This window comes from Varanus komodoensis, unplaced genomic scaffold, assembly GCF_004798865.1.
Source record: "Varanus komodoensis strain SLA01 unplaced genomic scaffold, ASM479886v1 scaffold12, whole genome shotgun sequence".
NCBI lineage: Eukaryota > Metazoa > Chordata > Lepidosauria > Squamata > Varanidae > Varanus > Varanus komodoensis.
The window spans coordinates 18984909-19011747 of NW_025335349.1; the positions used below are offsets into that span (position 1 = coordinate 18984909).

General features: G+C 37.6%; 1 protein-coding gene across 1 annotated transcript in view; it reads right to left on the reverse strand.

Annotated features, from left to right (window-relative positions):
* Positions 1 to 26839, reverse strand: part of CSMD3 (CUB and Sushi multiple domains 3) — a 650552-nt gene that overhangs the window by 86066 nt on the left and 537647 nt on the right. The window contains exons 39-50 of the mRNA XM_044421466.1: positions 25998 to 26116; positions 24845 to 24914; positions 23870 to 23986; positions 21058 to 21267; positions 19784 to 19972; positions 17523 to 17700; positions 14432 to 14577; positions 10692 to 10772; positions 7920 to 8033; positions 4847 to 5035; positions 4416 to 4562; positions 2255 to 2443 (exon numbers count right to left, since the gene is read on the reverse strand). Coding sequence (XP_044277401.1) covers positions 2255 to 2443; positions 4416 to 4562; positions 4847 to 5035; positions 7920 to 8033; positions 10692 to 10772; positions 14432 to 14577; positions 17523 to 17700; positions 19784 to 19972; positions 21058 to 21267; positions 23870 to 23986; positions 24845 to 24914; positions 25998 to 26116 — 1749 coding nt within the window. The remainder of the gene's footprint in view (positions 1 to 2254; positions 2444 to 4415; positions 4563 to 4846; positions 5036 to 7919; positions 8034 to 10691; positions 10773 to 14431; positions 14578 to 17522; positions 17701 to 19783; positions 19973 to 21057; positions 21268 to 23869; positions 23987 to 24844; positions 24915 to 25997; positions 26117 to 26839) is intronic.

Genomic DNA, 26839 nt, shown 5'->3' on the forward strand with positions numbered 1-26839 from the left:
CAATCTGCATTCTCTGTTGGGATGACCTAGAACAGCCCCCTTCCACTCTATCCCACAAAAACATGCCACAAGTGACTCATGTTCTGGGTGGCAATTGTTAGCACCGCTCTACTTATTTTCTACTGTTCTTTTATTGTTTCATCTGTGTTCTGACTGAGCAGATTCTCTATAACTCTAGACACAAAGTGTGCTGGCATATAGCCACTTTCTCCCATCATTTTAGCAAGCACTGGTGCAAGGGCACCGTCTATTTATTTATTTATCTATCACAGTTACAGAAGTAGTGTTCTTATTGCTGTAGTTGAATAGATGCATCCACTCTAAAACCTGGACTAGACCAAGCTATATGCAGGAATTTTGTGCTTCTACTTTTGAGCCATTGTTTTATTTAGCCTGCTCTAATAAAGCCATTGTGCCTTCTTTTCTGTCCAGTGAACAGATTACCTTCTGTTCCTTTCTGCCTGGTTATTCTAGCAAGCTGATATTTACCAGAAACTGTTGCACTGTATACATTCTCCAACCATCAAGGCTTCTCACTATACTGCCTGTCAGAAGTGCTATTCAATCAAGGGAAAAAAATGAACTGCTGTATCAGACTATATAGAACAGCGCAGATTGAAGTGAGTTTAGTAGATTCTATACATCCATCCTCCATTTTATGGTCTGAATTTTTTACATGCCAATCAATGTGGAGGCAGTGATTTATAATGTTGAAAAGAAACAAAAAGGATTGGTTTGAGTTGGCTGTAAAAATTGTCCCTTCCTTTTCCATGCTTGTTATTTTTTGCTGATTGATCACCATCTGCACAGGCATGGGTTAAAATAATACTGCACAACAAACAAAATGAGCACCTAAATAGTCTCAAATATGCGGATGTTGTTAAAGTTGTTTACAACTTTAAAATACTAATAGAAATTATGCCATTGCATGGCTTTTGGATTGTGTTTCATAATATATACAGATTTCTTCTTTTCTGAACACTTGTATTTCAGGCCAAATGTTTGCTCTCATTACTAATGAAAAATTAGTATTGAGGGAATTTTAACCTCATCTCTCTCTAAAGGTCAAGAAAAGTATACCTATGGGCTTGCATTTAAGAAGTCACTTGGATGACAGTTCTCTAATTTAGGTTTGCATGCAGATGTATCTGAGATGGTATGAATAGTAAACCATTATTAATAACTTTGGGTATCAAAATGGCAAATATCTTTGGTTTTCAAAAAGTGAACACAGAAAATATTAATGCAGATGCTTCATTAATAATCACTGATCACATTAAACTTCTAGTCATCAAAGAGTCTTGAATAAAAGGATTGAATATTAAAGGATGTTTTTATATGCTTTTATATATTTTATAACACTGCAATTGTTGTTTGCAACTTCTTATATACATTATATTTTATTGTAAAATTCATACTTAATTGTTCAGAAATGCTCCATTTAAAAGAAAGTACTTATCATTTCACTGCCATAGAATATCTTTAAAATGTAGTTCCATAGTTGTAAATTCATTTATTAAACAATCTGAACCTTAGCAATCGTCAAACAGGCATGAAAAGTGAATAATAATACAAGTCTCATTCTACAATTTATATTAATTAAAGATGTGACATCTTATTTACAAACATACACCACGATGGAAGCACAATATATTAAATAATACTGGGCAAAAATAAGCAGAGTTGCCTGACATTTTAATGGAACAAGCATGAAGAGTTGATGTTGCTGCTGCCGCTGCTGATGATGACAGACAGTGCTAAAAACACTTAATCAAAGGCAGAAGGGTTCTTGTGCTCCTAGGAAGCCTGTGCATAGTATTTCTTAAGAGGGCATCCTAAATATGAGGTGTCATGACTGAGAAGGCCCCCTGTCTGGTCACTACTACTAGCCTACACTCATTAGTAAGGGACACAGAGGAGGCCGTTGCTAAAGAGGAAAAGTTTTAGGCAGGTTCAGAGTGTCCTTCAGATAGCCAGTCCCCAAGCTGTGTAGTATGGAACTTGCTTTTAAGTGGACATGCTTATATTTGCACTGCAACCATAGCAAGCAGTTCTTTGATTTGAACATGGAAATGAACCAGCAAACAGCGTAGCTATTCAAAAACTAGGACGCTTATACATTCTATAGCTGGTCCTGTTCAGTGACTGAGATGCTGCCTTGCTGAACTCGATTGAGTTATGCTACTGGAACAGCTATATGAGTTTGCACCAAGGTCCACATATGCAAATTCAAATTTGAAATGAAAATGTTTACCTTGACATGCTGGGACAGGTGCATCCCATGCATGATATCCATTTGGCGATCTCCTACACACAGCAGTGCTTTTTCCAATGAGCCGGAATCCTCGGTCACAAGCCCAGCGGACCATACTGTTCAGCTGCCCACCAGACTGACTAACAATGAAGCCATGAGGAGGTGATTCTGGAGTGCTGCAGTAAAGGGCTTTACAAAGGAAACAAACAAAGCACAGGATCACCACCATGATATGCTGTTAATTAACAGTAAGGATTTGTTTGTGGGGGTTTCAGGACCTGATCCAATGACCCCTGTGGTGCAGAAGGTTCCAAGCAGATAGGAAAAACCAAGAGTATACTCTGCAACTGTATCTGACCATTACCAAAGAAGGGTACGAAGATCTTTGTAGCACAGTAAGACAGTAATGGAAAACTAAATGGACTATTTGTAGACTAGTCACCCAATAATAATAATTTAAACAACTCAAATCTGGCTATAATTTTTTACCTGGCTTTGAGAAAAAGCAGATCAAATAGTTTTGCAAGGATCATGGTTCTCTGGGTAAAAAGAAGTTGAATCTTCAGGAAAATTCACAATCAACTAGAGAAGTGTGAGGGACGGTGGGAGATGAAAATCCAATAGAGTCTTTTGACTTAGTCTTGCAGGTCCCATTGGGTCAATCCTACCATGGTACCATCTTGATTTGATAGAAGCTGAGCCAGCCCATGAACTTAAAATGGGTTGTGATTTAGGCAAGACAGGAGGTGGAGAGCTGAGAAATTTGTGCAAAATTTGGGTCTCTGCTCCACATCTCACACATGTGTGTCTGTAGTTTACACAGTGAAGTCTGTGGAACTATGTCATTAACTGTCAGAACATTCAAGTTGCTCAAGGTGGAGTATGTGAGAGGAAAATGTTTCTACATTTCATCTGTTAAATGCTACAAGAACAGCAACAAGAACAACAGGTCAAATCTAATGAGTCAGCCCAGCTTTTTGCAATTTGTTCTAGAGATACGAGTTCTCAGCTCTAAATGTGCACAAACATTTCAAGCAATTTCTCAGAAGGTGACCCTATCTTTCTTATTGAGTCAGAAACTTAAAAGTTCATTGAGCTCAAATGTGTGTGCATGGTTTTCAAATGCCACACATCCCTACAATAAAACCAGTAGGACATAAAATATATTGTGAAGGTACTGTATATTATCTAATAAGTTATAAAATACTTCACTTTTGAAATCATAGCTATTTTATTGCCTCCATTATGACCTAGCCTATAATTTGTTTTCGCATTCACATCGTTCGTGAATCTTATTTCTTCCCATCTGATAAAATTTGCATGTGTTAATTACAAATGTACTTATACTATGTTAATATCTAAGTTCAATTTTCTTTCTGAAGATTTTGCATATTGCAACTGATACTTGTTTAAACATGTTTCCAGGGTAATTAATATCGGAAGAAAGATGAAGTATGATGACCCAGATCCTTTGTTGGATAAAAGAAATTTAAGTGCACAAGGCATGCGATGGAGGCCAAGAAGACCCTCCAAGACATTTAAAAGGCAGAAATGACTGCAGTGAAATTTCTTTTGAGAAATTTCTGTTTTAAGGAGGTCTTCTACGGTGTATGCACTTAAAAGAGTTTAAATTCTTTACTGTCTGTTTTGAGAAGCAAATAATAAAAGGGAGAAAGGACTGAGCTGTGCAAGGATGGAGAGAAGGTGCTACAATTACCCAATGGCTAAACAATATCTAGCAACCATAGGACAGTGCCCTTAACATTGTCTAAAGTAAAATTCAGTGCAAAAATGTAGGCCTCCATCAGGTTCTTCAGATAGTTTCAAGTGTAGCTAAGTCAACATGACTTGAATATATTTTGGAATATATTTTGTGAATATAATTTGGAAGAAGGATTCAAGGGCCTAGAATTTCACTCAAGGCTCACAAGCTATCACTCTGAAGAACTTTGGCTGTGGACCTCTTCAGGCCAATGTGAGAAGAGTTCTATCATTCCATCATTAGATAAAACAATAGGTCAAGCCATTCTTTCAGTTCTAACAAACTATGGAACGCTGCTCACCACCTGGCCACCACCCTCTGTATACATAGCAGTCCATATGGGAAATGACCTTGCTGACCTTTTGCAAAGTAGGAAAGGGGAAGATTTGATTTACATACCTATGTATCTTATCCTGAAACCCTTTTTATTGGTGCCATGGTCTGCTGACCACCGAAGGAACACTTCATGGCCACTGCTAGTTATATTTAGAGATGAGGAGTAATCCCCACTTAGGGAGATTAACAGTGGACTGTGACTGTTTGGTCCTGAATAATAGCAGGGAAAGGGGAACAAGGTGCAGTGGGAGGAGGAGGAGAAGGAGAGATATTTAAATTAGAGAGATATCAAAAGCATTTCCTGGAAAAGTAAAATAATGTACTACATTGTAGTTACATGCTGTATGACTCATACTACAAATGACAATTATTCATAATCTAACAGTATATTGTAAAATCTAAAATGATATTGTGAGTCTTATATATGATATGTAGCATAAAGGAAACATTACTGGCTGTAAATATCTATCTATGGCTGAATATCTTGTAATTACCATCAAACACCTCCAATATATCAAATTCCTTTTCTGTCTGGAAGAATTCAAAGTAAAGGCTGATGTTATAGCCCTTTTCCACTGTAATGGTCCATGCACACATTTGGAGGTTTGGATAGCTGTCTGGGTAGGCAGGGCTCAGGATAACTCCTGTTGAATCCAGGCGCAATTCATTTGCAGGGCATAGTACTGCAAAATAGAGGAGCTGCATTATCAGACTTAGACAGTTGGAAAGGGAGAGAGAGAGAGACAGCGAATACTTCATTTTTGGACAAAATATGTACATTAATGACTTTGTCCATGTTTTATGTTCATAGGAATGAAGTCATTTAGGTAATGGAGAAAAAAGTCATTTATACGTTTTGTTTGATTCATCAGTCATGTTCCTTTCTTAATTGAATCAGATGCATGTTTTCATGATTATGCATTGAATAATAATGAATGTATATTCTGCCCACTACACATATTGGGTTGCAGACCTTCCTTGTCCTAACAGGGAAATTGGATATGGAGGGACCAGGGCAAGGTCTTGCATCCCAGGTCCCTCCATGCTTACAGGAAAGCTTTTATTATGAATTCATAAAAAGGTCTCCTGTAAACAAACAAGTAATTGTTGTTATTTATTACATTTCTATACTGCCCATAAAGCCAAAGTTCTCTGGGCAGTTCACTAAAATTCTGCATTCGTAAATCTGCTTGGTTTTAGTTCAGAATAGTTTTAGTTCAGATGAAAAGGACCAGTTCAGCATATCTTTCCATAGCCAAGCCCTTTCCAAACTCCCACACAGCTTGAAGGGGAAGATAATGAGGTAATCTGCTGTACCACAAATGGTCACGCTTGTGAAGAGGTAAGACATTAAAATAAAAAAGGTACTAGCCGCAGATTTTAATGGCAATGTTTCCCTTCCTTTGGGTTTATTGATATCTGTGATACTAAATTTAATTAAAAACCTGTAAATAAATGAGTTAATGGATAATTGGAGTAAGTTGGATGAATTAATGGATCCTATTAAAATATAAATGTGTATTCCCATTAGAAAAATTATACTTGAGTATCTCAGTGCCAGGCGTTGAACATGGAAGCTCTGAACTATTCCACTCCATTTTAATTCATTCACAGATCTCTATGAAGTTCGAGATGAATATGCCCTACATTGGCTTTATTTTAATGTTTTAGCCAAGTGAATACCATCAATCTAATGGCGAATCATCATCTTTTTCCTAATACCCAAGTTCCATTTGAAAATCGTCACAAAGCTAGTTAAGTGGCAGGTTTTAATCAGCACCTGTTGTATTTGTTCTTGGTCTTCATCACACTGCCATCCCCTGCACAGAGAGCAGAATCACCAGCTCGGCTACAACCACCAATGTAGGTGGAAAACTTGTGCACCAATCCTAGGATGGGAGTCTGTTTCTTGAAATAAATGTTTTGATTTTAAGCTTAATTAAATCCTTTTTTTATTTTTTTTTGGGGGGGGGGGTTCCCTTGACTCATGCTGTTTCACTGATCCACTTTTGCATTAGAAAAAAACTTGTGTTTTACTTGAGTTAAAAAGTAAGGACAAGAAATCTTAATTAATACCCGTATTAATTATAATACAGGTTTTCAGGAACATCTCATCTTTACTCAACTTGCTAGGTATGTTTTCTTGACAACAAATGTGAAAGGTCAACATTCTGAATAAATGGCTTGGTAAAATTTCAGATTTCAGCAGGTCCTATTTTTAGAACTTATTCTACAAAATCAGTGATCTGTGACTATAAATTAAAGATATGCATATTCATTGTTACATAATAAATTTGTGCATTTTGATGCAACATTTGGATTCAATAAAACATTATGTGTGCTGGGTGATTAACATTTAAGGAATAACTGATCCAACTCACAATTATTGTATATTATCTTTGTTCCAAACTATCACTTCTATCATTTATTTTTGCTTTGTAGACTTGTCAATTAACTGAAATGGCTTTGGGAGAAAATAACAATTGGATTAGAAGCATAATGTTGCTGTCTCAGTACTCCTGCCACAGTGTAATCTTCTCACCTTGTAAATGGTAAGTAAGTAATTGTAATTCCTTGATGGGTTATTATTTAACATTCCATTCCCTCCCTGTCTATTTTAAATAAAGATGGCAAAATGACTAAAAGAATTGAGGTAAAATAGATTTAGTCACAACAGGCTATTGAGTGGCCTCTGAGTAGGGCAGTAAGGTATGAAGTTTCCAGGAAAATAAGGGACACCATTATGTACAAGTATGTATATGTATTTACATAAGCAAGTTGATATGTACTGGCACAAATCTATCTAAAACAACTGTACTGGAATTAGAAATACAGTATTTTGCACAGCAGAGCAAACGGAATAGATGACTTGCATGCCTGCTCATTTGCTGGCTGGTTGTAAAGTGATGGGCAATTTCAAGGCCAATGTTCTTTTCCTCGAGGTTCTTTGGATTTAGGCAAATTTGGATTGGACAACTCTTTAAATAGAGGAAATCCTGAAAGAGATGACTGCCAACTCTCCAGAACTGAGGGCTGTTCTAAGTAAAGTAGGTCACTCTAATGCTGAGTGGTTGGTTACTAAGTCCCAGCAGGATGATGGAGCTGCAAGACAGCAGTTAACAACAAGGTGATGAAATTATGCTTCTTGTGTGAGGCCAGAAAGCTATCAAAACTGTGCAAGCACAATAGAACTGGAATGCTGTATATCAGTCTGTGTTGTCCTGAATGCTCAAGAGGAAGAAGAATGGGAGTGTTATGAGTGTTAAGACACTACTATACAGAATAGGAAACTCATGATTCAACTTTCACTTCTGCTATGAAGTCACTAGCCTCAGGCAAGCCATTTTCCCAAGCCTCAGTTGCCAAATACACAAGAAATGGACCTTTCTTGCAGGATTGTTCTAAAAAAATACAGCAAAGCACTGTTTAAAGAACTCACAATTTTGTATTGATGCTAAATAGAAAAAAAATGTGTCTTATTTGTACATGCAAGCTCTGGAACCCCATCAGATCACATGCAAATAAACACTAATAAGAAGGGTGGGGGAATCCAGAGGGAAAAAAAACCTTGACAAGCAGGAGGTGCTCCATCCATCTGTAGCCTCTCTCCCAGTCTACATGTCAGAATCTCATTACCAACTAATGTAAAGCCGGGTAGACACTGGTACCTTATTATGTCCCCTATTTGATAAAAAGAGAAAGCACCAGTTAAACAACAATTAATGGGAACCATTGCTGTTGACAGTAGCATTGATTAATGAAGTACCTTTTCCATCGTATATAATGTGTAAATGACCACTGGTGCAAATAGCTTTGATTAGGCAGAGGAAATGTTGTGGCAAATGAGCAGCCACATTTATCATTTCTTTGCTAGCTATGCTATTAGCATGACTCATATACTTTGGGTGCTTGTTTCTTTGCAGAGCAAAACAGCAGCCTGGTGGACTTTGAAAGCTCTATATTTTGTAGTATCCATGACAGTAATTAAAGGGAAGCTGTCATGTGCCCTTATTCCTGGTGGCCCATTTCAGAGATAATATACATTATAGTTAGTAGATGTCTTACTAGAATCACAATTCCAGGGTGAGAGTCAAGAGCAAGTTTTGAAATGCACCTAATGATGCATTTTAACTCCATGTAGCACAACCCCAGAGATCCTGCAATGGAACCCTTGCATTGCATTGCAGTAGAAATGGCATAGACCAAAGTGTTCTCAACATTTATTGCCCATCCATCCAAACCTTTCCTTGTGTGGCTTTGCTTTATCTCATCACTTTCAGAAAAGAAACGATCCTAAACAGTCCGATATTTAGTTGTGATGGAAGTATGTGCATGTGATTGACATTGCAGTTTTTACAGCTGGTGATCATCCAACTGAATAAGCAAACTTGTTTTGAAGGGGAAATGGCCCTACCCATTCAGCCAGGTAATTTGTTACAATAAAACCTTTGAAATTGCAGCTGTATGTGAATGTCCATCCCAGCAGCAAATACTGCTGTGTAGGACTGCAGCCAAACCCAGATGACGACTGCCACAGATTGCAGAAGGCTTTCCACCCACAGTCAATTAGAGCATCTCAGTGAGCCATACAGTTCCTCCGGTTGTCCTACAAAGAGACCCAACACTAGAAACAAATATGACCATCCTGCCTATACTGGCTAAACGTATAAATGTGCCAAAACACTAAAAAAAAATGTTAACTGTAGCCACACTGCCCTGGACTAGATGAAACAAAATGGATAACTAGCCATGGTGGACTGTGATGACCATTTCCTACAGTGGAGGTCATATTCTCATCAAGCCACCCTGAGCACCCATAGCCTGTCATAAGGCTTACTCATTCTGTGATGTATTTTCATCTCAGCTGAAGCTGGTTGGCCAACCTACTGCATGCTTCAGGAATTGGAAAGTAAGACAGCAAGAATAGCTAAACAAACAAACAACTTTCCACCATTGGTAATCTCACCTATGATTTTGACAGCTAGTGACACCTGCTCCAAAATTGCCTCAGCTACCCCATGGAGGGATTGTCACTAGATGGCTCACATTTTAAAAATATTTTGGATTCTCAAATGTTTGCAACTTTTTTCATATTCTTCTTCTGCTTCTCTTCTTCTTCCTCTACCTAGTGCATATGTGCACAACTCTGTAATTCTTTAGGTAAAAAATAGGAACCCTCAACTGGACTATATCTTGAGAGATTTCTACAGTCAATTCAAAGCAAAGCCACGACAGATCTTTCTTCATTAAAGAGAGTAGGAGGCATTTTGTAGCACGAACCCTAGGGTTTGAGTGTCCCACCCATAGATCCTAGTGCTCCCAACTTTTCATCCCATTCCTGAAATTCCAGGTGCTTGGGAAAGTGGAAAAGTGGACCCCACATCCCTTTTCAGTAACACCTGGTTTTGACAGCTGTCAGAAGTATTTGCTTTTCTGATCTGTTCTGCTTTGAAACAAGAATCCAGGAGGGCTAGACAGGATAATTTGGACAGGGAAGTACACAGATCAAATCAAGATTCATCATGCTCTGCAAAAATTCCTTTTTTTAAAAAAAAACCCAATTCTACTACAAATAGGGTTCAGTTGAACCCTCTGAAACTGGTGTTATATTTGTAGGTGTTGCATTGTCACTTTGTATGACTAAGGCCTTATGATGAAGTAGCCCTCATATTCTTAAAAAAATATAACAACTGGGACTATACAAAGAAACAAAAGAATTATTACACAGTGGAGTGCTTCTGTTTAAGGATCTATCCCTCTCCTTGCCTCACCATTACCTGCTATCAGCATTCTGTGCCCCTGAGTATATTCAGTCCTCACTGGATAGTTATTGGGTTTCAATCATACTGAAGCTGATAAGGTTTAGAAATTCTACCCTGCCATATCTGAACTGAGAAGTGGCTATAAGAAAAAACAACACATCAGGCCTTTTCTATTATACTTCCATGGGAAACAACGGATACCTTTCTGGATATTTAAAAATCATGACGAGAATACAACCCAACAGATTTGGAAGACTTTTTAAGACAGAAGAAAACTAATTCAACAATCACAGTTTTATTGTATTTATCATCATTCCTCCATGGAACTTTAAGAAAGCATCCACCTATGCAGAAACAGGCAAGTATCAGCTTTTTAACCTTTTGGTTATCTAGCTATTTCCCAAATTCTCTGTCGTTTTCAGCTCATTTAAACTGCTGGCTCTTTTAATACATAAAGCTACCTGTAAATTTTAATTTTGCCCATATAGGTATAAATCTTAATGACCATGGTATTTGTGGTATCTGGCAGTTGGCATTTTGGAAAACAATAAGTTATTGAGATGTGGATTGACTTTACCTATTTCAAATTCATCATCCTCAGTCAGGATTTCTGCATTTGTTACAGCAGGTGGAGGCTGACACACTCGAAGTTGGTATGCTGTGAAATACATCAGAAGGCATTGCAATTTACAGGTTGTTCATATTAATGTGATGAAAATAAAGAACATTGATGGCTCTGTCTTGAGAGGACCAACATCCAAAAGCAGACCACCCTCATCTAATCAGGTTTGGAATGTTAAGACAGCACCGAAGGTTTTCCAGAGTTTTTCTGCATTGTTAAGATTTTCCAACTTCATAGTGATCCACCAATTTTTGGAAAGCTTGATGAACCGGAGACATAACTATATGTTTGTTAACAAAGCACAGATGTCCAAGAACATTAGATATCAAAAATAGTAGATATTCCTTTTGTCACCTTACATAGTGATACATTTAATTGGTGCACATGTACACTTTTTAAATGAACATGAAACAACTGGATGGACAGTTTCATCTAGTCCCCTAGAAGATAACTGAAAATTATTATTATTAATAATATTATTATTAATAATAAATTTCTATGCAACCTAATAACCAAAGCCAAATTGGTACTTCATAACAATTAATAAACATAGGTTGAAAGCTAAAAATGGATGAGAGTATAAATACCAATGCAATAAAATAAAATATAAAAAATCCAATCTGCAAAAGTTGAATTGTTCTACAACAATTTCAATAAAAAAATGGCATGTCCTATCATATGCCATTAAATGCTTGGGAGTTGAGAGCAATCTTACCCTGGCAATGAAAAGATGTCAATGTTGGTACCAGTAGGCCTAATTGGGGTGGCCATTGTATAATGGGAGCACCCCGATAATACGGAATTGGGCTTTGCTGTAGCTGTAAGTACAAGCACCCATCATTTCTGAAATGTGGAAGCATTACTTTTGTTAGAAACTCAGGCACTCAGGGAAAGCCATGCTGACTCTCTGCCTTTCTACAAACATCTTTCACCCCTTTTCAGTGAGTAGTTCTGGGAAAATTGCCTTTCTTGCCTCACATATCCTTTCATCTCAATAGCTATCCCGGGTAGAAAGGAACGAAAAGGCAGTGAAAGAGAAGTATTCCAGAGAGTAATTCAAAACACAGTCTGCAAGGCCTTAGCTCTGAAACTAGGGATGCATAAATCAGCAAAATCAGACTCAGAAGTTTTCCAAATTTCTCCGCAATACTTATTCTGCCTTATGCATTATTAGATTGCAAGTATGTTGTCTTCTTTTCACATGAAAATTAATGTGCAATTTTGTGCACATTTCCCCATATGTTCGGATCAGCTGTGTATTTTTAAACCTACAGCTCTTTCTCCCATTGATTGAAGTGTTTTTGTGCGCAGTTCTGACATGCTTTTTAAAACCACCCACACACTCAGTAATGTATGGTCTTTGACTGCACTTTGCACTCAGTTTCAGGAGATGAGAATGACATGAAATTGTTTTCAGACATCTCTAGCTGCAACCTGCTTGAATTGCTTGGTACCAACTCTAGATCATGATAAGTTGAAATGTACAAAGTTGTTTCACTGAACCTTTGTAGAGTACCTTTCATTCCAGTAAGAAGTTTCACTGAAAGCCACCATGTATTTAAGATAAGGGTACAGAGTTTATACAACAAAACATGGAAGTCATGGAAAGATCTGAACCTTATTAACTTCTGCATTAGGACTGATTATTCCTTGTCAGCCACAGTTAGCAGAATCTACAGATGAAGGCATCAGGACTACGATAACAGGAGCAGAACCCGGGTGACTGGAATAGTGGGGAATTCAAAAGGGGAAGGTGATATAATGGGGGAAAGTGTCTCATAAAAGGATAGAGACAGAACTGGCAAATGCCCCATTTTTTACACAATATGTATTTAATTATTTTCATGCTGTCTAACATGGCAGGTCATTAAACATTAAAACTATATAGCAGAAGAGAAAGTTCCAAAACAATCAAATAATTAAGTAACAGCAGTACCCAATTAATTAAAATTTAAAAGGCCAGTTAAAATGAAATACTCCAACAATAAGAAAAAGAACTATAACAAAATTTTAATGCAGCATAAAGTCAGGGAAAAGCAATCCGAAAAGCAATCCGAGGAGTTTTTAAAAGCCTTATATATATTATCAAAGATAAAACTATATGTAACTCAGGGAAAGAGAGTTCTATAGACTTTATGCCTGTACTGAAAACCTGAGTCTGGAAATGAACTGGCAATGGTTATAGTACTGGTGTCATGTGATTGCTTGGATTCCACCGGAAGCTGGATGGCCATTTTGTATATCAGCTGAAGTTTCTGGATGATCTTCAGCCATAGATGCCAACAGAGAGTATCTCGCTTGTACATGTTTTCTGCAGGATACTATCTACCAGCCTACATTGGTAAAAAGCATTCTAACCACCTATATTCCTACAGATAGCATTAAGTTCAGAAGAATCACCAAGTTACAATGTTGATCCTTGAGGGAGAATGAACCCCATCCAAGAACAGTTATATTCTCCCATCCAGATCAACATGTTTCTCCAACAACATTTAGTTTAAGTTTGTTCACTGTCATCTATCCTCAAGCCATTTCCAGATATACCTGCAAGAATTCCACAGCCTCCCAGGGATTTATAATTGCACTTAAGTTTAATTTGCATATTAATGATATCATAGCCCAAACCTCTGGATAATTTCTCCCAGTGGTTTTAGGTAGATATTAAATAGCACTTTCTTTAATAAGGATCTGTAAGCAAGAGCCAAAGGTAGTTTAAATCATGAATCCACAATAGTGTGTGAACTTGAATGGATTTTTCAAGGAACAGAGGCCTAAGAGGAACATGCAAACATGATTTAATATATAGGAGTAGATTGCATACTATCTGAATTTACACCAACTATGCACCCAAGAGCACATCCAAGAGTTCTTAATTTTCCACACACACACACACACACACACACACACGTACACATACATTCCCACAACCTGCTAAGACACATGCTTCAAAGTAGAACTCAGAAAATGTTGATCAGCTTAGATTTTGCTAATTTCTACATTGTGGTTGTGATACCTGTGGCCAAATAACAGATAGATGTTATGCAGAAAATGGACCACACTTAATCTTCTGCTGTTCTGGAGAGCAGCACTAGAGCTAAAGCATGGGCATTGCATTTTGGCTAAACCATGGCTGAAACTTCCTAAATTTAAAATTTGTTCAACAGAATGATTAATAGGGTGGTGAGTTCTCCTTGCTGAAGGTATTTAATCAGTGGATGGGCAACTATTTGTCACTGATACTGTAGCTGCAACTCACAGCTCCTACACTGAACAGGTATGGAATAGGTGACTTTCAAGATACCTTCCAAATTTATAGGTTGTGATTCCAAACACTGTTTTCACTTTCTTTTCAGGGATTCTCTGGTAGAATATTTGTTCCTGGAAACCAGTCTGGCTTTGTGTACTTTTCCTTTCCTTTCCTTTCCTTTCCTTTCCTTTCCTTTCCTTTCCTTTCCTTCAGCTTTCTAGATACCAAAGTTTCTTTGCCAGTAGATTCCCATCCATCCTTTTCTCTCTTTCTACAGATCCTAAGATCAGCCATATTCTTATACTGCACAGGTTCCTGTATTTTCCCCCATAAAAAGGAATACAACTATTGTGCCAATTATATGACCACCATAGCTACTGACTAATAAAAACCTTTAACAGTGAAAATAAAATCCTTAGCAGACAATCAACAGGTACATGACACTAACCATGGTAACTGAGCACAAAGAAACCACTTGTTGTGAAGTCACTGTGGAACTTGATGAGTATCTGATTTGAAGTGCTGTAAACCGATTCCAAAGCAGTGTTGCCACTAAACTGACCAATCTGAGGTGAACTTTGGTCTGGGCCATCCCTAAGAAAGAACAGTAACAAAATCAGCAATATAATTTCATATAAATCTTGCCAGCTGCTTTAGGTACAAATTGAAGGCAGACAGGCAATGAAGTGTAAGTGAGGAACAGCAGGAAAATAGGTAATTCTGAAAGCCAATATACAAAGGGAAAAATTCATGGGGAGCAGCTGGTGATCCTTCTTTTAGTTTATTTTTCATTTCAGTGGATCTTGAATGAAGAAATATTGAAATAAACGTACAGTTATACTAAAACAGATGTGTAGCAGGAGGTGTAGCAACAGTTTTTTTAGGGAATATAACCTAATACGTCTCTGTGCATCCCAAATAAGCATATAGATTAATGTCATACACATTCATCACTCTTCCTGCCTCTGCCCCAGCCACATTTATATATACACATATGCGCAAACATTTATTTTAGAAATACTACAATAAAACTTGCAATCCTGACTTTCCTATTTTCTTATACATTCTCTACAAACCTTGACATATTTCAAATACTATTTTTTCTCTCTGTCAACCTCACCTTGCAGCTCTAAACTGGCAAGTATGAAGTTTAAAGCTTTCTACTGCTCTAACTCTCACTTTTCCAAGGGTGGCATTCATAGTATTTTGAGCTGTTCCCATCTTTTTATATGGTGTGAAACCACTAGAGAATAGGTACATGTCATGTTTTAATGTATATAACATCAGATTAACATACGATTTTTGTTAAGTGTGTTTTACAGATGTTTATGGAGCACTCAAACTTTGTCTACTGTGCAGGTGTAATTCATTACAGTGCAGATGTTTAGCTTTGGTCACAAACATCAGATTTGGGGAAATATTCAGACACTGAAAGACTGACATTTGAAGGAACATAAACATTACAGTGCATTTAAAATTATGTGGCCCTTAATGTTCTGACAGACATTTAATCAACTTAATTCTGTGAAAAATGTCTGTCAAAAGAAGAAGACAGCAACAACTAGCTCTTATAATTTTGTTTCATTTCTAGAAATAACCTGCTCTTTTAAATCAAGTATTTCATTTAAAATATCAAGGAGAAAACCAAGTTCCTATAAGCACTTGTTGCTTTTCAATGCTGATCTTGTTTGCATCAAGGGATTAGTTATTTCATGATGCTTCTTTAAATTTTGAAACTGTGAAAATCATGCAGTCTTTGTTTCAACATGTCTTAAATAACTGATCTAAAGCAAGGGAGTTCACAGAACATGTTGGATAGAATCAGGAATGTGCAAGCGCTTCACTGCAGCAGTGCGACAGTACACAAAGTCCAGTATGTTGCATTCCCTGGTGGTCAATAAGATGCCTCTTGCCAGGCAGCACATAAACAGGATGGTTCACAAGCAATACGAAGGCAACACTATTCTTCCATTGGTACTTCTCAGAAGATGATATGCTGAAGGTCAAACAACGTGTTTTGCTAATTGCATTGGTGAAGTTGAACCAGCATTTTTTCTTTATTCTTACATAAGTGTGTGTAGTCCTAATTTGGATCAGGACCATGGTGGTTGTGGAGGAAAGAGTTTAAGCTTCCTTTATCCATTTTTCCCTGAATTGCTTCCCCACACTGCATTGGGATTAATGTGTCCAAGGAAGAGATGTCTACAGGGTAGGTGACTGCAGATAAAGCTCAGAATCTCCCTTGGAAAAGATGTAGATATACACATCTGTCATCTCCAACAGCATGCTATTCATTGCAATTAACTGCACCACAGCATTACCAGCAGCATGTCCCTACTCATGGTAGGCAAAACTATGGATGTAGTGGCCTAGGGATACAGTGACCAGCCTCAGTGAAGGCACATGGAGCCTGAGGTGGATGGCTGGACAAAAGAAACACTGGATCATAATTGTATCTTTATCTCTGTTTCACAATCTTTCTTCTATCATACAATGCTCATACAACTAGTCCTTTTCTACTCTTTGCAACCACACTCCTTTTCCTTTTCAGGTCAAGTTACCAGGCCTTTATTAGAAAGATTATGACTGGGATTCTCAAAGCAATCTTGTATTCTTGTGTCTAGTTCTTCCCTCAATTCCCACAAGCAGAATTTGGGAAATTATGTGTTAGATGTGCAATAACATCTATAATGCTAACTCTCCTGTTTAACGTTATGGTCTCTTTCTGGAGAAAATTCAATTCCCATTAAAATTCATGTGGCAAACTAATCACAGCAGCGATTCTTACTTATTTCAATGCAGTATTCTCCGGATTTGGGTCATATATTTAACCTTTGTATCACAGGAGTTAGCTCACATATGCACTTGACTACCGTACCCTTGTTAACTAGGAGTCAAATGCCTCATGCATCTCCAAAGAAACATTTCATTTGAGCTGTGGTGAGGATAGTTGAAAGTTTGAACACAGTGGTGATAAATGTGTGATGGTGCAAGTCATCACTTGATCTTGTGATCCTCAAGACATTAACAGATTTATGAATGAGGACACATTATTTAGTGAGAAGTATCAATAGATACCATCAAGAGATTTTTGATTATTTTGAGTGCCACACAAACACACACACCTTTTAATTTATTTATACACCAGCCTATGATTACTGGGTCTTAAATTGTAACAACATTTCCTTTATTAAAAAGGAGAGCTGAAATACATTTGGGAAAAATACTCATCAGAGGTATATTACATATGCAGCATAATCGTATGCATATTTTCTTAGAAATAAGTGTTATTGTGCTCAGTGGAGCTTGCTTCCAGGTAAGTGTGCATAAAACTGCAGCTTTATTCACAAGATTTGCCATATAACAAGTATTTCCAAAGAGCCTCATCTTTGGAAGAGAGTGTGTGGTGTTTCCAGTTTGGGAGAACATTCTGTAACACAAGTTTTGAACACTAAAACATGTCAAATGTTGCTTTTAATTGTTCTCGCTCCTAGTGCCCTAGAGTATAAAATAAATCAATAATGTTCTTTGTTGCTTACCAAACTGTTATGAAATCATATATTGGCTCTGTTTGAAGGACAGTAAAATTGATATAAATTCCATTTCCTGGTGGGACCCTTACAAGCCAAAAACAGTCTTGGAAGTTTGGGTATTCATCAGGATAGCCAGGTGAGTAAATCGTACCATTCATTGCTGTTATATTTCCTCCACAAAGAGCTGTAAGAAAGCAACAACAAAAATGGGTTTAAAGTACACAACCCTGTAAGTTTTCTGCATTTTAAAAACAGTATAGCGTTTCAACCTCACCTCAGGTGAAAGTTACTAAGAAGCAGACACAGGACTAAACTTGTGCAAGGCATCAAGTTTGCCTCTCATCCATAGCCGTAATCTCACTAAAATTCAATATTATGGGAAGAGATGTTACTTATAAAGTAACTACTATGTGCTAGTCATTGTACCATACAAACAAAATATAAAATGTTTTCTCCCATGGGCTTGCTTGCCATTATTGATTATTTCTTTCCATGTTCTTGTTTGTTCCAGTATGAATTTTAATAGCAGACTTTCCCTGCTCTAAAATAGCCACAAAGATGGCTTGAAAACACACAAGAGGCCCTGGATGATGACAGCATTATGGAAAGGCCCTGCAAATGTCCATGAGCAAGAGAACTTAAGAACATAGTAATTTCCCTACACTCCTCAGTAGTCAGACTTCATCTGGACTTCATTCTGGGCACCAAGATTTAAGAAAGATGCAGAAAAATTTGAAAGAGTCCAGAGAAGGGCAACAAAAATGATCCAGGGTTTGGAAACACTGCCCTATGAGGAGAGACTGAGGGAACTGGGCATGTTCAGCCATGAGAAGAGAAGACTGAGCAGGATATAATATACTGTTTAGTTGGTTTTAACTTTGGTTTTATCATATTGAGGTGTTGGATGCTGTACTTTGTTTTATTTTGTTTTACTTGTTCTGTTGTAAGCTGTCCCAAGAAGCCTGTGGTGGATGGGTTAGAAAAGCTACAAACAAACAAACAATCAAACAAAGATAGCATTCAATAAGTACCTCAAAGGCTGTCACAGATCTCTTCTTGGTGATACCAGAGTGTGAGACACAGAATAATCACGTCAAGCTTGATTATTCAGGCTAGATATCAGGAAAAGCTTCCTCACTGTCAGAGCAATACGAAAGTAGAACCAGCTGCCTAGAGAGGTGGTGGGCTCTTTCATACTAGAGACATTAAAAAGGAAACTAGACAGCCATCTGAGTGGGATGGTGTAACTTGGTGTCCTGCAACAGCAGGGGGTTGGACTCAATGGCCTTCATGGCCCCTTCCAATTCTACTATTGAATGAGTCTATAAGTGCACAATAAATGGCCTCCTGTAGAGAAGCCCTAGAATCATGGAATATTCCCAACATTGGAGATAGGGAGTAAAGGAAGCTAGGATGTTGATAGGAATCAGTGTGATGCCTCAGCCCACTCCAAATCTAGTCTTGGGTAAGGCAACTGGCACCTTTTTCCCACACTGATTGCAAAGGAGGTGAAGCAGGACCTCAGTCTTTGGAGTTGCACCTCTGAGATCCAGGACTGGAACTCAGAATGTTTCTATTCCACCTCACCAGACAACATCAGGAGGTCATATGAGGCCATAGGTCAACCTTCTCTAATAAACTGAAGTTTTCATTCCAATGAATCCCAGCCGGGATGTCCAATAAACAAGAATATTAAGAGTTATACTCCAAAACATTGGAAATGTACTAGAGCACAGAAGGTTGGTAGCATTTGCCTTCCAATCCTGCACTCCACTTCCAATTAAGGATGAATACATAAATAAATGTCCAGGTCAGTTCAGAGTCATGTTTTAGTCATAATTCTGTTGTGTCTAATTTCCTTGTCAGTCTTAATTTTAAAAAATCATGGGACTTCACATTTCCTTCCATATCCAACTTTCCAAAATATGCACATTCTGGATGCAAATTCTATAATTTACATATTTTGTATGCAACATTTCCTAATATTCACAGGTTTTTCCACAGGTTTTGAGCTGAGAGCTACATCACAATATTTGGAGATGTATGCAGCATAAAGGATAACTCTGTTTCAATCTATATATTATTTTGGGAAGTGCAAATTAGGTCAGTTGCCTTAAAAAATTCCCATCCCTACTTTCAGCCTCTTAATAATTCCAATTTCCTAGAACACAATTTTTGATTCTATTTTCTTTCTATGTGTACTTAATCAAAGGTAACCAATTCTGCAAACATTCTGATGAACTAGAATGTATCTACTGAAAACATACCTTCACACCTTGGTAAAGGCTGGTTCCAATTACGGCTGATTCCATGAAGGCAAGTAAGTGCTGAGTTTCCAATTAAAGTGTATCCAGGGAAACACTCAAATGAAACAGTTTGACCTACAGTAAAGTCAGTTCCAATGACAAAACCATTGCGAAAGGGACGTGGATCGGGACAGCTTTGCAACTGGTATGCTGAAATAAAACAGTAAGTGTCAGGATCCATTCAGTGCATCAAAAGGAAGGTGTTGTTCCCTGAGATGCAGGTTTGTATTTCAATAACTAAAAAACTTATAGCAAAACAAAGACTCTATGAGATTTTCCTATGTACTTTTATGCAATACCTTAAATTTCTAGGAGATTGAATCATTAATTTATTGCATTGATTATTAATGTTATTGCTGGTTCTTTAATGTTTTAAAAACTCTAAACTGCCCCAAAGGCATTTGCAAGTTGACAGTTTGCAAATATAATATTTATATTAAATAAATAGCATAACATTCCCTAATTCTGGCTTAGTCATGTCAGAAGCAAACTGCTTTGAAGCAATGGTTTCCCTAAACTCCATGTAACTCTATATACCTTTGATAAAATTATGCTTGACTTAATCCATGATGGAACTGAGTTTTCCACACAGATTGAGATAAAACCAGTATGTCTAAACTTTGTATGGTGTCAAGCATCGAGTGCAGTCATTTGCAGGCACATACAATGGAGGCAGTTCAATTGCTCCAAGACAAAATGCTTCAGCCTTTGCAATTTTCACCAGACTTCCTCACCTACCACATCCATACCATATTCCATGTTCCAGAAGGTAGCCTAACCCTTTGCGTATTTCCCATATTATAGGGCAAGTCGTCAACAGTGAGAAGAGTCCCACAGCCTGTGCTGATTGAGGCTCATCCAGGGAGCAAGAAACATTGTCTGACCTTGTTAAGTTGTCCACCTCTACTCTAAACAAAGGTTTCTCCCAGTTTCTCATACTTCTTCTATTAGATTCAGGCTGTTACAAACTCTGAAATATTTTAATGCACTTACATTTTGTATGCATTTTTAAAAATTCAGACAAGTGTGAATGTAACAAGATAACTGAGTATTCCTATCCATTTAAAGATAAGTTCCTATAAAGTTCCCATAAAAAAGTGAAAGAAAAGTGAATTTCTCTCTCTAATCTACTTACAAACAACATATGCTTGTTATGAAATGATACTGCATGACATTCTTCTAATAATGCCATGTGTATTTGTAGGTTTCTAAAATACACTGCTGAAATTGCTCACCTTGATACACAATATGAAACCCTTGCTTGTTCTGAGAATAGTCACTGTGAAAATATAAACTAGTTTCATGGGTTGTGCTGAAAAGAGAGGATGGCAGCTGAGGGCCGCTGAGTCTTCCAATAACAGTACTAATATCTGTTGATCCACTTCTTACTTCCAAATAATCATGTATTGTCTCAGTTGAGAAATTGACAAACTGCAAGTGCACACCTGAAAAGCATTATATGATACATAAGTTTGATGAATATGTTTGCATTTTAACCATGTGTAGATAATATAGAATTTTAGGAAACTACTGGAAAACCTCAAACTACAAATGCTGGGGGGAAAGACAAAGAAGCTATACATTTACTGTTCAATAGGTATGTTTGCCTTCAAACAAGACCTACTGAATTCCCCTGGAAAGGCATCATTTTAGTCCCATAAGTGCATATAATAGTCACCTGCAAATTTGAATGAATGACTGAAACTAAAGTTAAAGAAATGCAGAGCTGATTTAGAGGATACATATGAAACTTCAGGAGGAGGGATATTTAAAAGTCATTTAATAAATTTGAAAGTATTTTAAAGGACTATTGTTGTTGTGAGGAAAGAAAAATAATTCCAATAGAGAGAAAAAAGAAACAGTGTTCCTTAATTAACACCCCTCCCCACACACACACACACACACACACACACACTCACTCACACACAAAGAGTGGGGTTAGGAGAGACTCTTTTGGATACTTCAAATTTACTGGAAACTTTACTAGGAGCTAAGCAGTTTCCATGCACTGGTATAGTCTTCAGAAGGCTCTGGAAACTTGCACTCCAATCAAAACAGTGAAATTAATGTGCCACACTAACATTCACAGGGACATAGTGAGCATAAGTTGCGCCTACTGTTTAAAGAATGCAATGCAATGCAAGAAGCCATGAGGAAAGGAAATGCCAGTACTTATTATCTGCTCTCGATGTCCATCTGTTTGGAAAAAGCAAGGGAGGGAGATCTGTGAGCATTTCCATGCTCACAGATTTTTTGAACTGCATCAAAAGACATATCTTGTTTTAACAATCAAGAAATGGGAGGGATAGGATAAGATGATTAACACATTGTATTTATTTATTCTGAAGCTTTCATATACTGCCTTTCTCCCTTATAAGTTCAAGATGGCTAATCAGTGTCAACACCTCAGAAAAATTAAAATCATCCTTTCAATTTGCAACATAAACATTAAGCATGAATTTATGAAAACACAGCAAAGTTTACAATGCAGTAACAATAAAATGTTTAAAATATTAAAATAATCAGATACTGATTAAACATAGTTGAAATCACATATCTGAAAAGGGAGCGACATTATCAGCCTCTAAAAGGTCTTCCATGGGTAAGTAAGACAGGATTCCCTTGAAAGGTAATCATGGAGCAGCTACTGAATGGTCCCTCTCCCTGGTCCCAACTAGATGTAATATATTTGCATAGTTGGCACATGAACGTTGACTGGACATAGACCATTGTATGCACACCTGAAACTTGGTTATTCATCCTCAAGATGGATCTAGATGAACTCCAAACTATGAGCCTCTCTTTTTAAGGAAACTGAAGAAGCTAGCAAAACTCTCAGAATCTCTGTCTACTATTTTTGAAACATTCTGGTAAAAGGGTGATGGACCTGAGATCTGGAAAAATGCAAATGCCAGCCCTCTTTTCTTAAATACAAGAAGGAAAATCCAGAAATGATGCCACTCCTACAAAACTCCTGAGCACATTTTAAAGTACTTGACTTGCACACACCTTGATACTAAAGCACTGATGAACAAGTCCTGTCAAACTAAAATTATTTCAGTTTTTGATCACCTGGTTTGCTCAGTAGAGCATGAGCAAGTGATGGGCATAATGTATCTTGGTGATGGGTGACTATGTGATACTTCGGCTTGCTGGCGTTCAAAGCATCACATTTATACCCAAAGCTCAATTGATCTTGTTTGTATTGCTGAAAGTATATGTATAAAGGGTGAGAAATCCTACCTTCGAAGGGCAGTGCCTTATAATTAGTCCTCGTTTTATACCAGCTTGGTGTGTGGAGTCCTTTCCTAGCTATACCAGAGCAGGGAAAGGAAATTAAACACAAAGTAGGGCAGGACCACTAAGACCTGAGAAGACAGGCAAAACTCAAAATGATCTTGTAAGATTATAAACCCAGGCCAAAGCAAACTAACAAACAAAAAGAGCAGAACAAAACATGCTTTAGTTATTATTTAAACATTATTTGGCTGCATATCAGGGCAGGAGTGTTTCCCAAAGAGTGAACACATAAAATACATTCAACAATATATGAACAATGTGATTATCATCTTGTCCAACTGTGTGCTTGCTCGAAAGAACTCTGCCTGCTGCTTCTCTAAGGTCAGAAGACTGGCCATGGAGAAGGGCTTTTGAGGATGGGGAGGAGAGGAAAGGAGATTGGTGCTGCCAAGATATGATGCATTCTCAGGAACTTCTGCCTCCATCCTTCTTAAGTGTCATGGTTAGACTTCTGAAAACATATTTTAAGTGCTTTGCAGACTGAAAAGAGTATGGAAGCAAACTTTCTACTCTGAATAAGGATCCCAGAACTTCAGATTCAGGGGATTCCAGGCATCCCACTGTTAGTGACCTATGCTAGATAGATCAATAGTCCTATGCAGTGTAAAAGCAGCTTCTTATGCTATTCAGCATGCACAGATGACATAGTGAATGCACACGTCTAGAAAAGTAAGATCCATATTTGTAAGTACTGTGTCCACAACAGTGGACAATTCAAAATGTCATTAACCAGGGAATAAAACATACCAAAACCAATGGGCAGCTTGATGGTCCATGTACAGTCCAAACTGCTGGGATAGTTTCCAGGAAATCCTGGACTAAGGATTACTCCACTGAAGTCTGACATAGAACCACCACACTGTGCTACAGAATGAGACAGAAATATAGAGGGATAACTTGAAACAGGATTAAAACAAGACATAATGCTTCAGCTCTCTTTTATTTGTGAAATGAGTATCCCTTTCAATGAAATGGGGTACTCATTTATTTTGGAGTAAGACTGAGTGCAAACAGGAATGCCACCAAAATATCAGCTAGAAGGAGGTATCAAAATTGTGGCAGTATGAAAAAACAGACACATATGAAGACGGAAACACCTTCAAAACATTCACAGAATGCTGGATCCCTACAATGGGGGCAGGCAGAAGGAAAATATGGGGAGGAATAATGAGTATCTTGAGAGTGGGTATGGTTGGCTGGAAAACCGGGCAGAATTCCTCCAGACTGCAACATTTTGTTGCAGATCTCCTTTCTGGTTTCTAAATTATCATGCTACTATCACCAGAACTGAGAAAAGTAATGTAAAGTATCCTAAGAGCTTATCTCAGAAATATATTCCTTTCATTAAGATATGCTTATTATCTCTGGGAGAATTCATAATTATTTGGATCATTTAATCTAATTGGTCATGAATATTGGTTTGGAAACCGACATTACATTTTCTGAATCTTTTTTACATGACTGATTTAAAAAAAAAATCAAATCCAGTTAAACTACCAACTACGCAGGCCAATACTTCTTTGGCTGCTACCACTGATTTGAATCACAGAACTCATCTGGTTCACCAGATTTTCATCAGAATTATATTCTCTGCTTTTGCAAATATTCTGAACATATAAAGACAATGCAGAAGTTATACATAAGCTAAGACTCAGCTTCACACTGTCTGATAATATATAACTTTTATATATAACAAACAAATGTTGTGTCCGGAAAACATACCTAAGCAAATTGGAATAGGATAATTCCATCTTCTTACTGGTCCAGGCATGCACGTTATATGTGAATGTCCCTACGAATGACAGGAAATATGTTTTTAAAATTAGTAAGCTAACAATTTGTACTAATCGGATAACAATAAAGCTGTTCAGCTCACTTCCGGCAGACAAAGGGATGCAGGGTGAAGCATGTTGGATCTGTGAAATCTGCTGGCTGACCAGGCTAACACAGTATGGCCAGTCAAGGGCCAGTTGTAGCTACATTAATTGATCAGATGTCTCCTCAGCTCAGTTCAAAGCAGACATGGCAATTTCTTCCATATTGACTCTGAATGTCAAAGGACAATGTGGTTGCTATTGGGGGGCAATTATTTGTTGGTTTGCTGGTGACTGCCATGGCATCCTGGAGTGATTAAGGGAAGCTTACCCAAAGAAAGCTCATATGGCTAAGTGTAAAGATTCTTGGGACAAGAAAGAATGTTTGGATCCCTGAAGGCTTTGTGAACATCCAAGACTCATGAACATGGGAATTCATGATGCTGCCATGGTTGCCCTAACTGTACATTCAGCTACATGGTGGACAGAAAATACCTGCAAAGTTACTGATCCGATAGATGAAATGTGTCAGGGCTGTCCTAGCAAGGTAGTAGCATAGAATGTCTTCTCATTACCACCTGGACCATAGCTTTGTCTGCTCTGAGATATAGGGAAGGGCCAGTGAAATAACTATGTCAGACTTGCAAGTGAAAATCATTGTGGCACTTAAATCTACTAATCATTTTGCATTTGTATTCTCCAATGCGGAAGCAAATAAAACAATCCATTCAAGGAGACAACAGCTATGCTCACCAGTTACTTGGTTTATGAGGCCACTGCTATTAATTTGGAAGTATACACTATGCAGCACTTGTTTATTGTGGTCATCCATGACCACCAGAATGTTTATCGGACATTCTTTTCCTGAGAGAACTTTGAAATGATATAACGAATGAGTCCACCTTCCCATCTAACCAACTTCGGCATGTACCAATGGAAAAGACATTTAGACTACAGCAACTCATAAAGCCACAACCCATTGTTTTAAGTATACTTATAGCTATATTATTTGAGCTAATAGGTATAAATAAATTATACATCTGCATTTGAAGAAAATATACCTGAAGAGAATATCCTTGGTCACACTGGAATGAAACAACATCTCCAACCATGTATCGATCTCCAATCTTAATTCCACTGTTTGGAGTCTGTGGTTCAGGGCATGAGTCCAAACCTATAGCTGTGAAAAGTTAAAAAACTTAACAATGACAAAATAAATGTCTCTGTTGCAGACACAGATTCCGAGACAGATGCCAAATACAGTTTGCAAAATTTGTGAAGAAAGTTCCTCATGTTTATAGAGATTTATAACTGTAGAACTGATGTAATAAAGCAGTGCTTTTCAGCCCTTGTAGCTTCAAACAACCTGGACCGCTATTGCTAAGGAAAACACAGGACATATATTCAGAATATGAATAAATAAATGTAAACATTTCCTGAATGTCGCAGAAAACACTAGGAATTGCTATACCATGGGTGACCAAATGTCAGGATTTCTGGAATTCTTTTCTTTTCTTTTTACTACAACCTGAAAAAACACCAGCATTAATCCAGACGAAAAGTAATACCTTCGGTGAGTGGGAGAAATGCATGCAAAATAACAGCCAAGGGACAAAGTTAATAACCTGCTGCATCCCACTCTAGCCATAGTGTGGAAAGAACTGCATATACTCGTACCAAATCCATGTTTGTGCTACTATAGAAAAATGGATCTGAGAGGAAAAGTTTAACCTGGAGTCCTGCACTGAGCAGGGGGTTGGGCCCAGTAGTCCTCTGGCTCCTTCCAACTCTCTATTATTCTGGGATTCTATGAAACTCACAGTTTACAAGTGAGGAAGACTTGGAGACCCATACCAGAAAATTTTGTTTTTCCTGGAATGGCTGAAATAATCTAATGTAAATC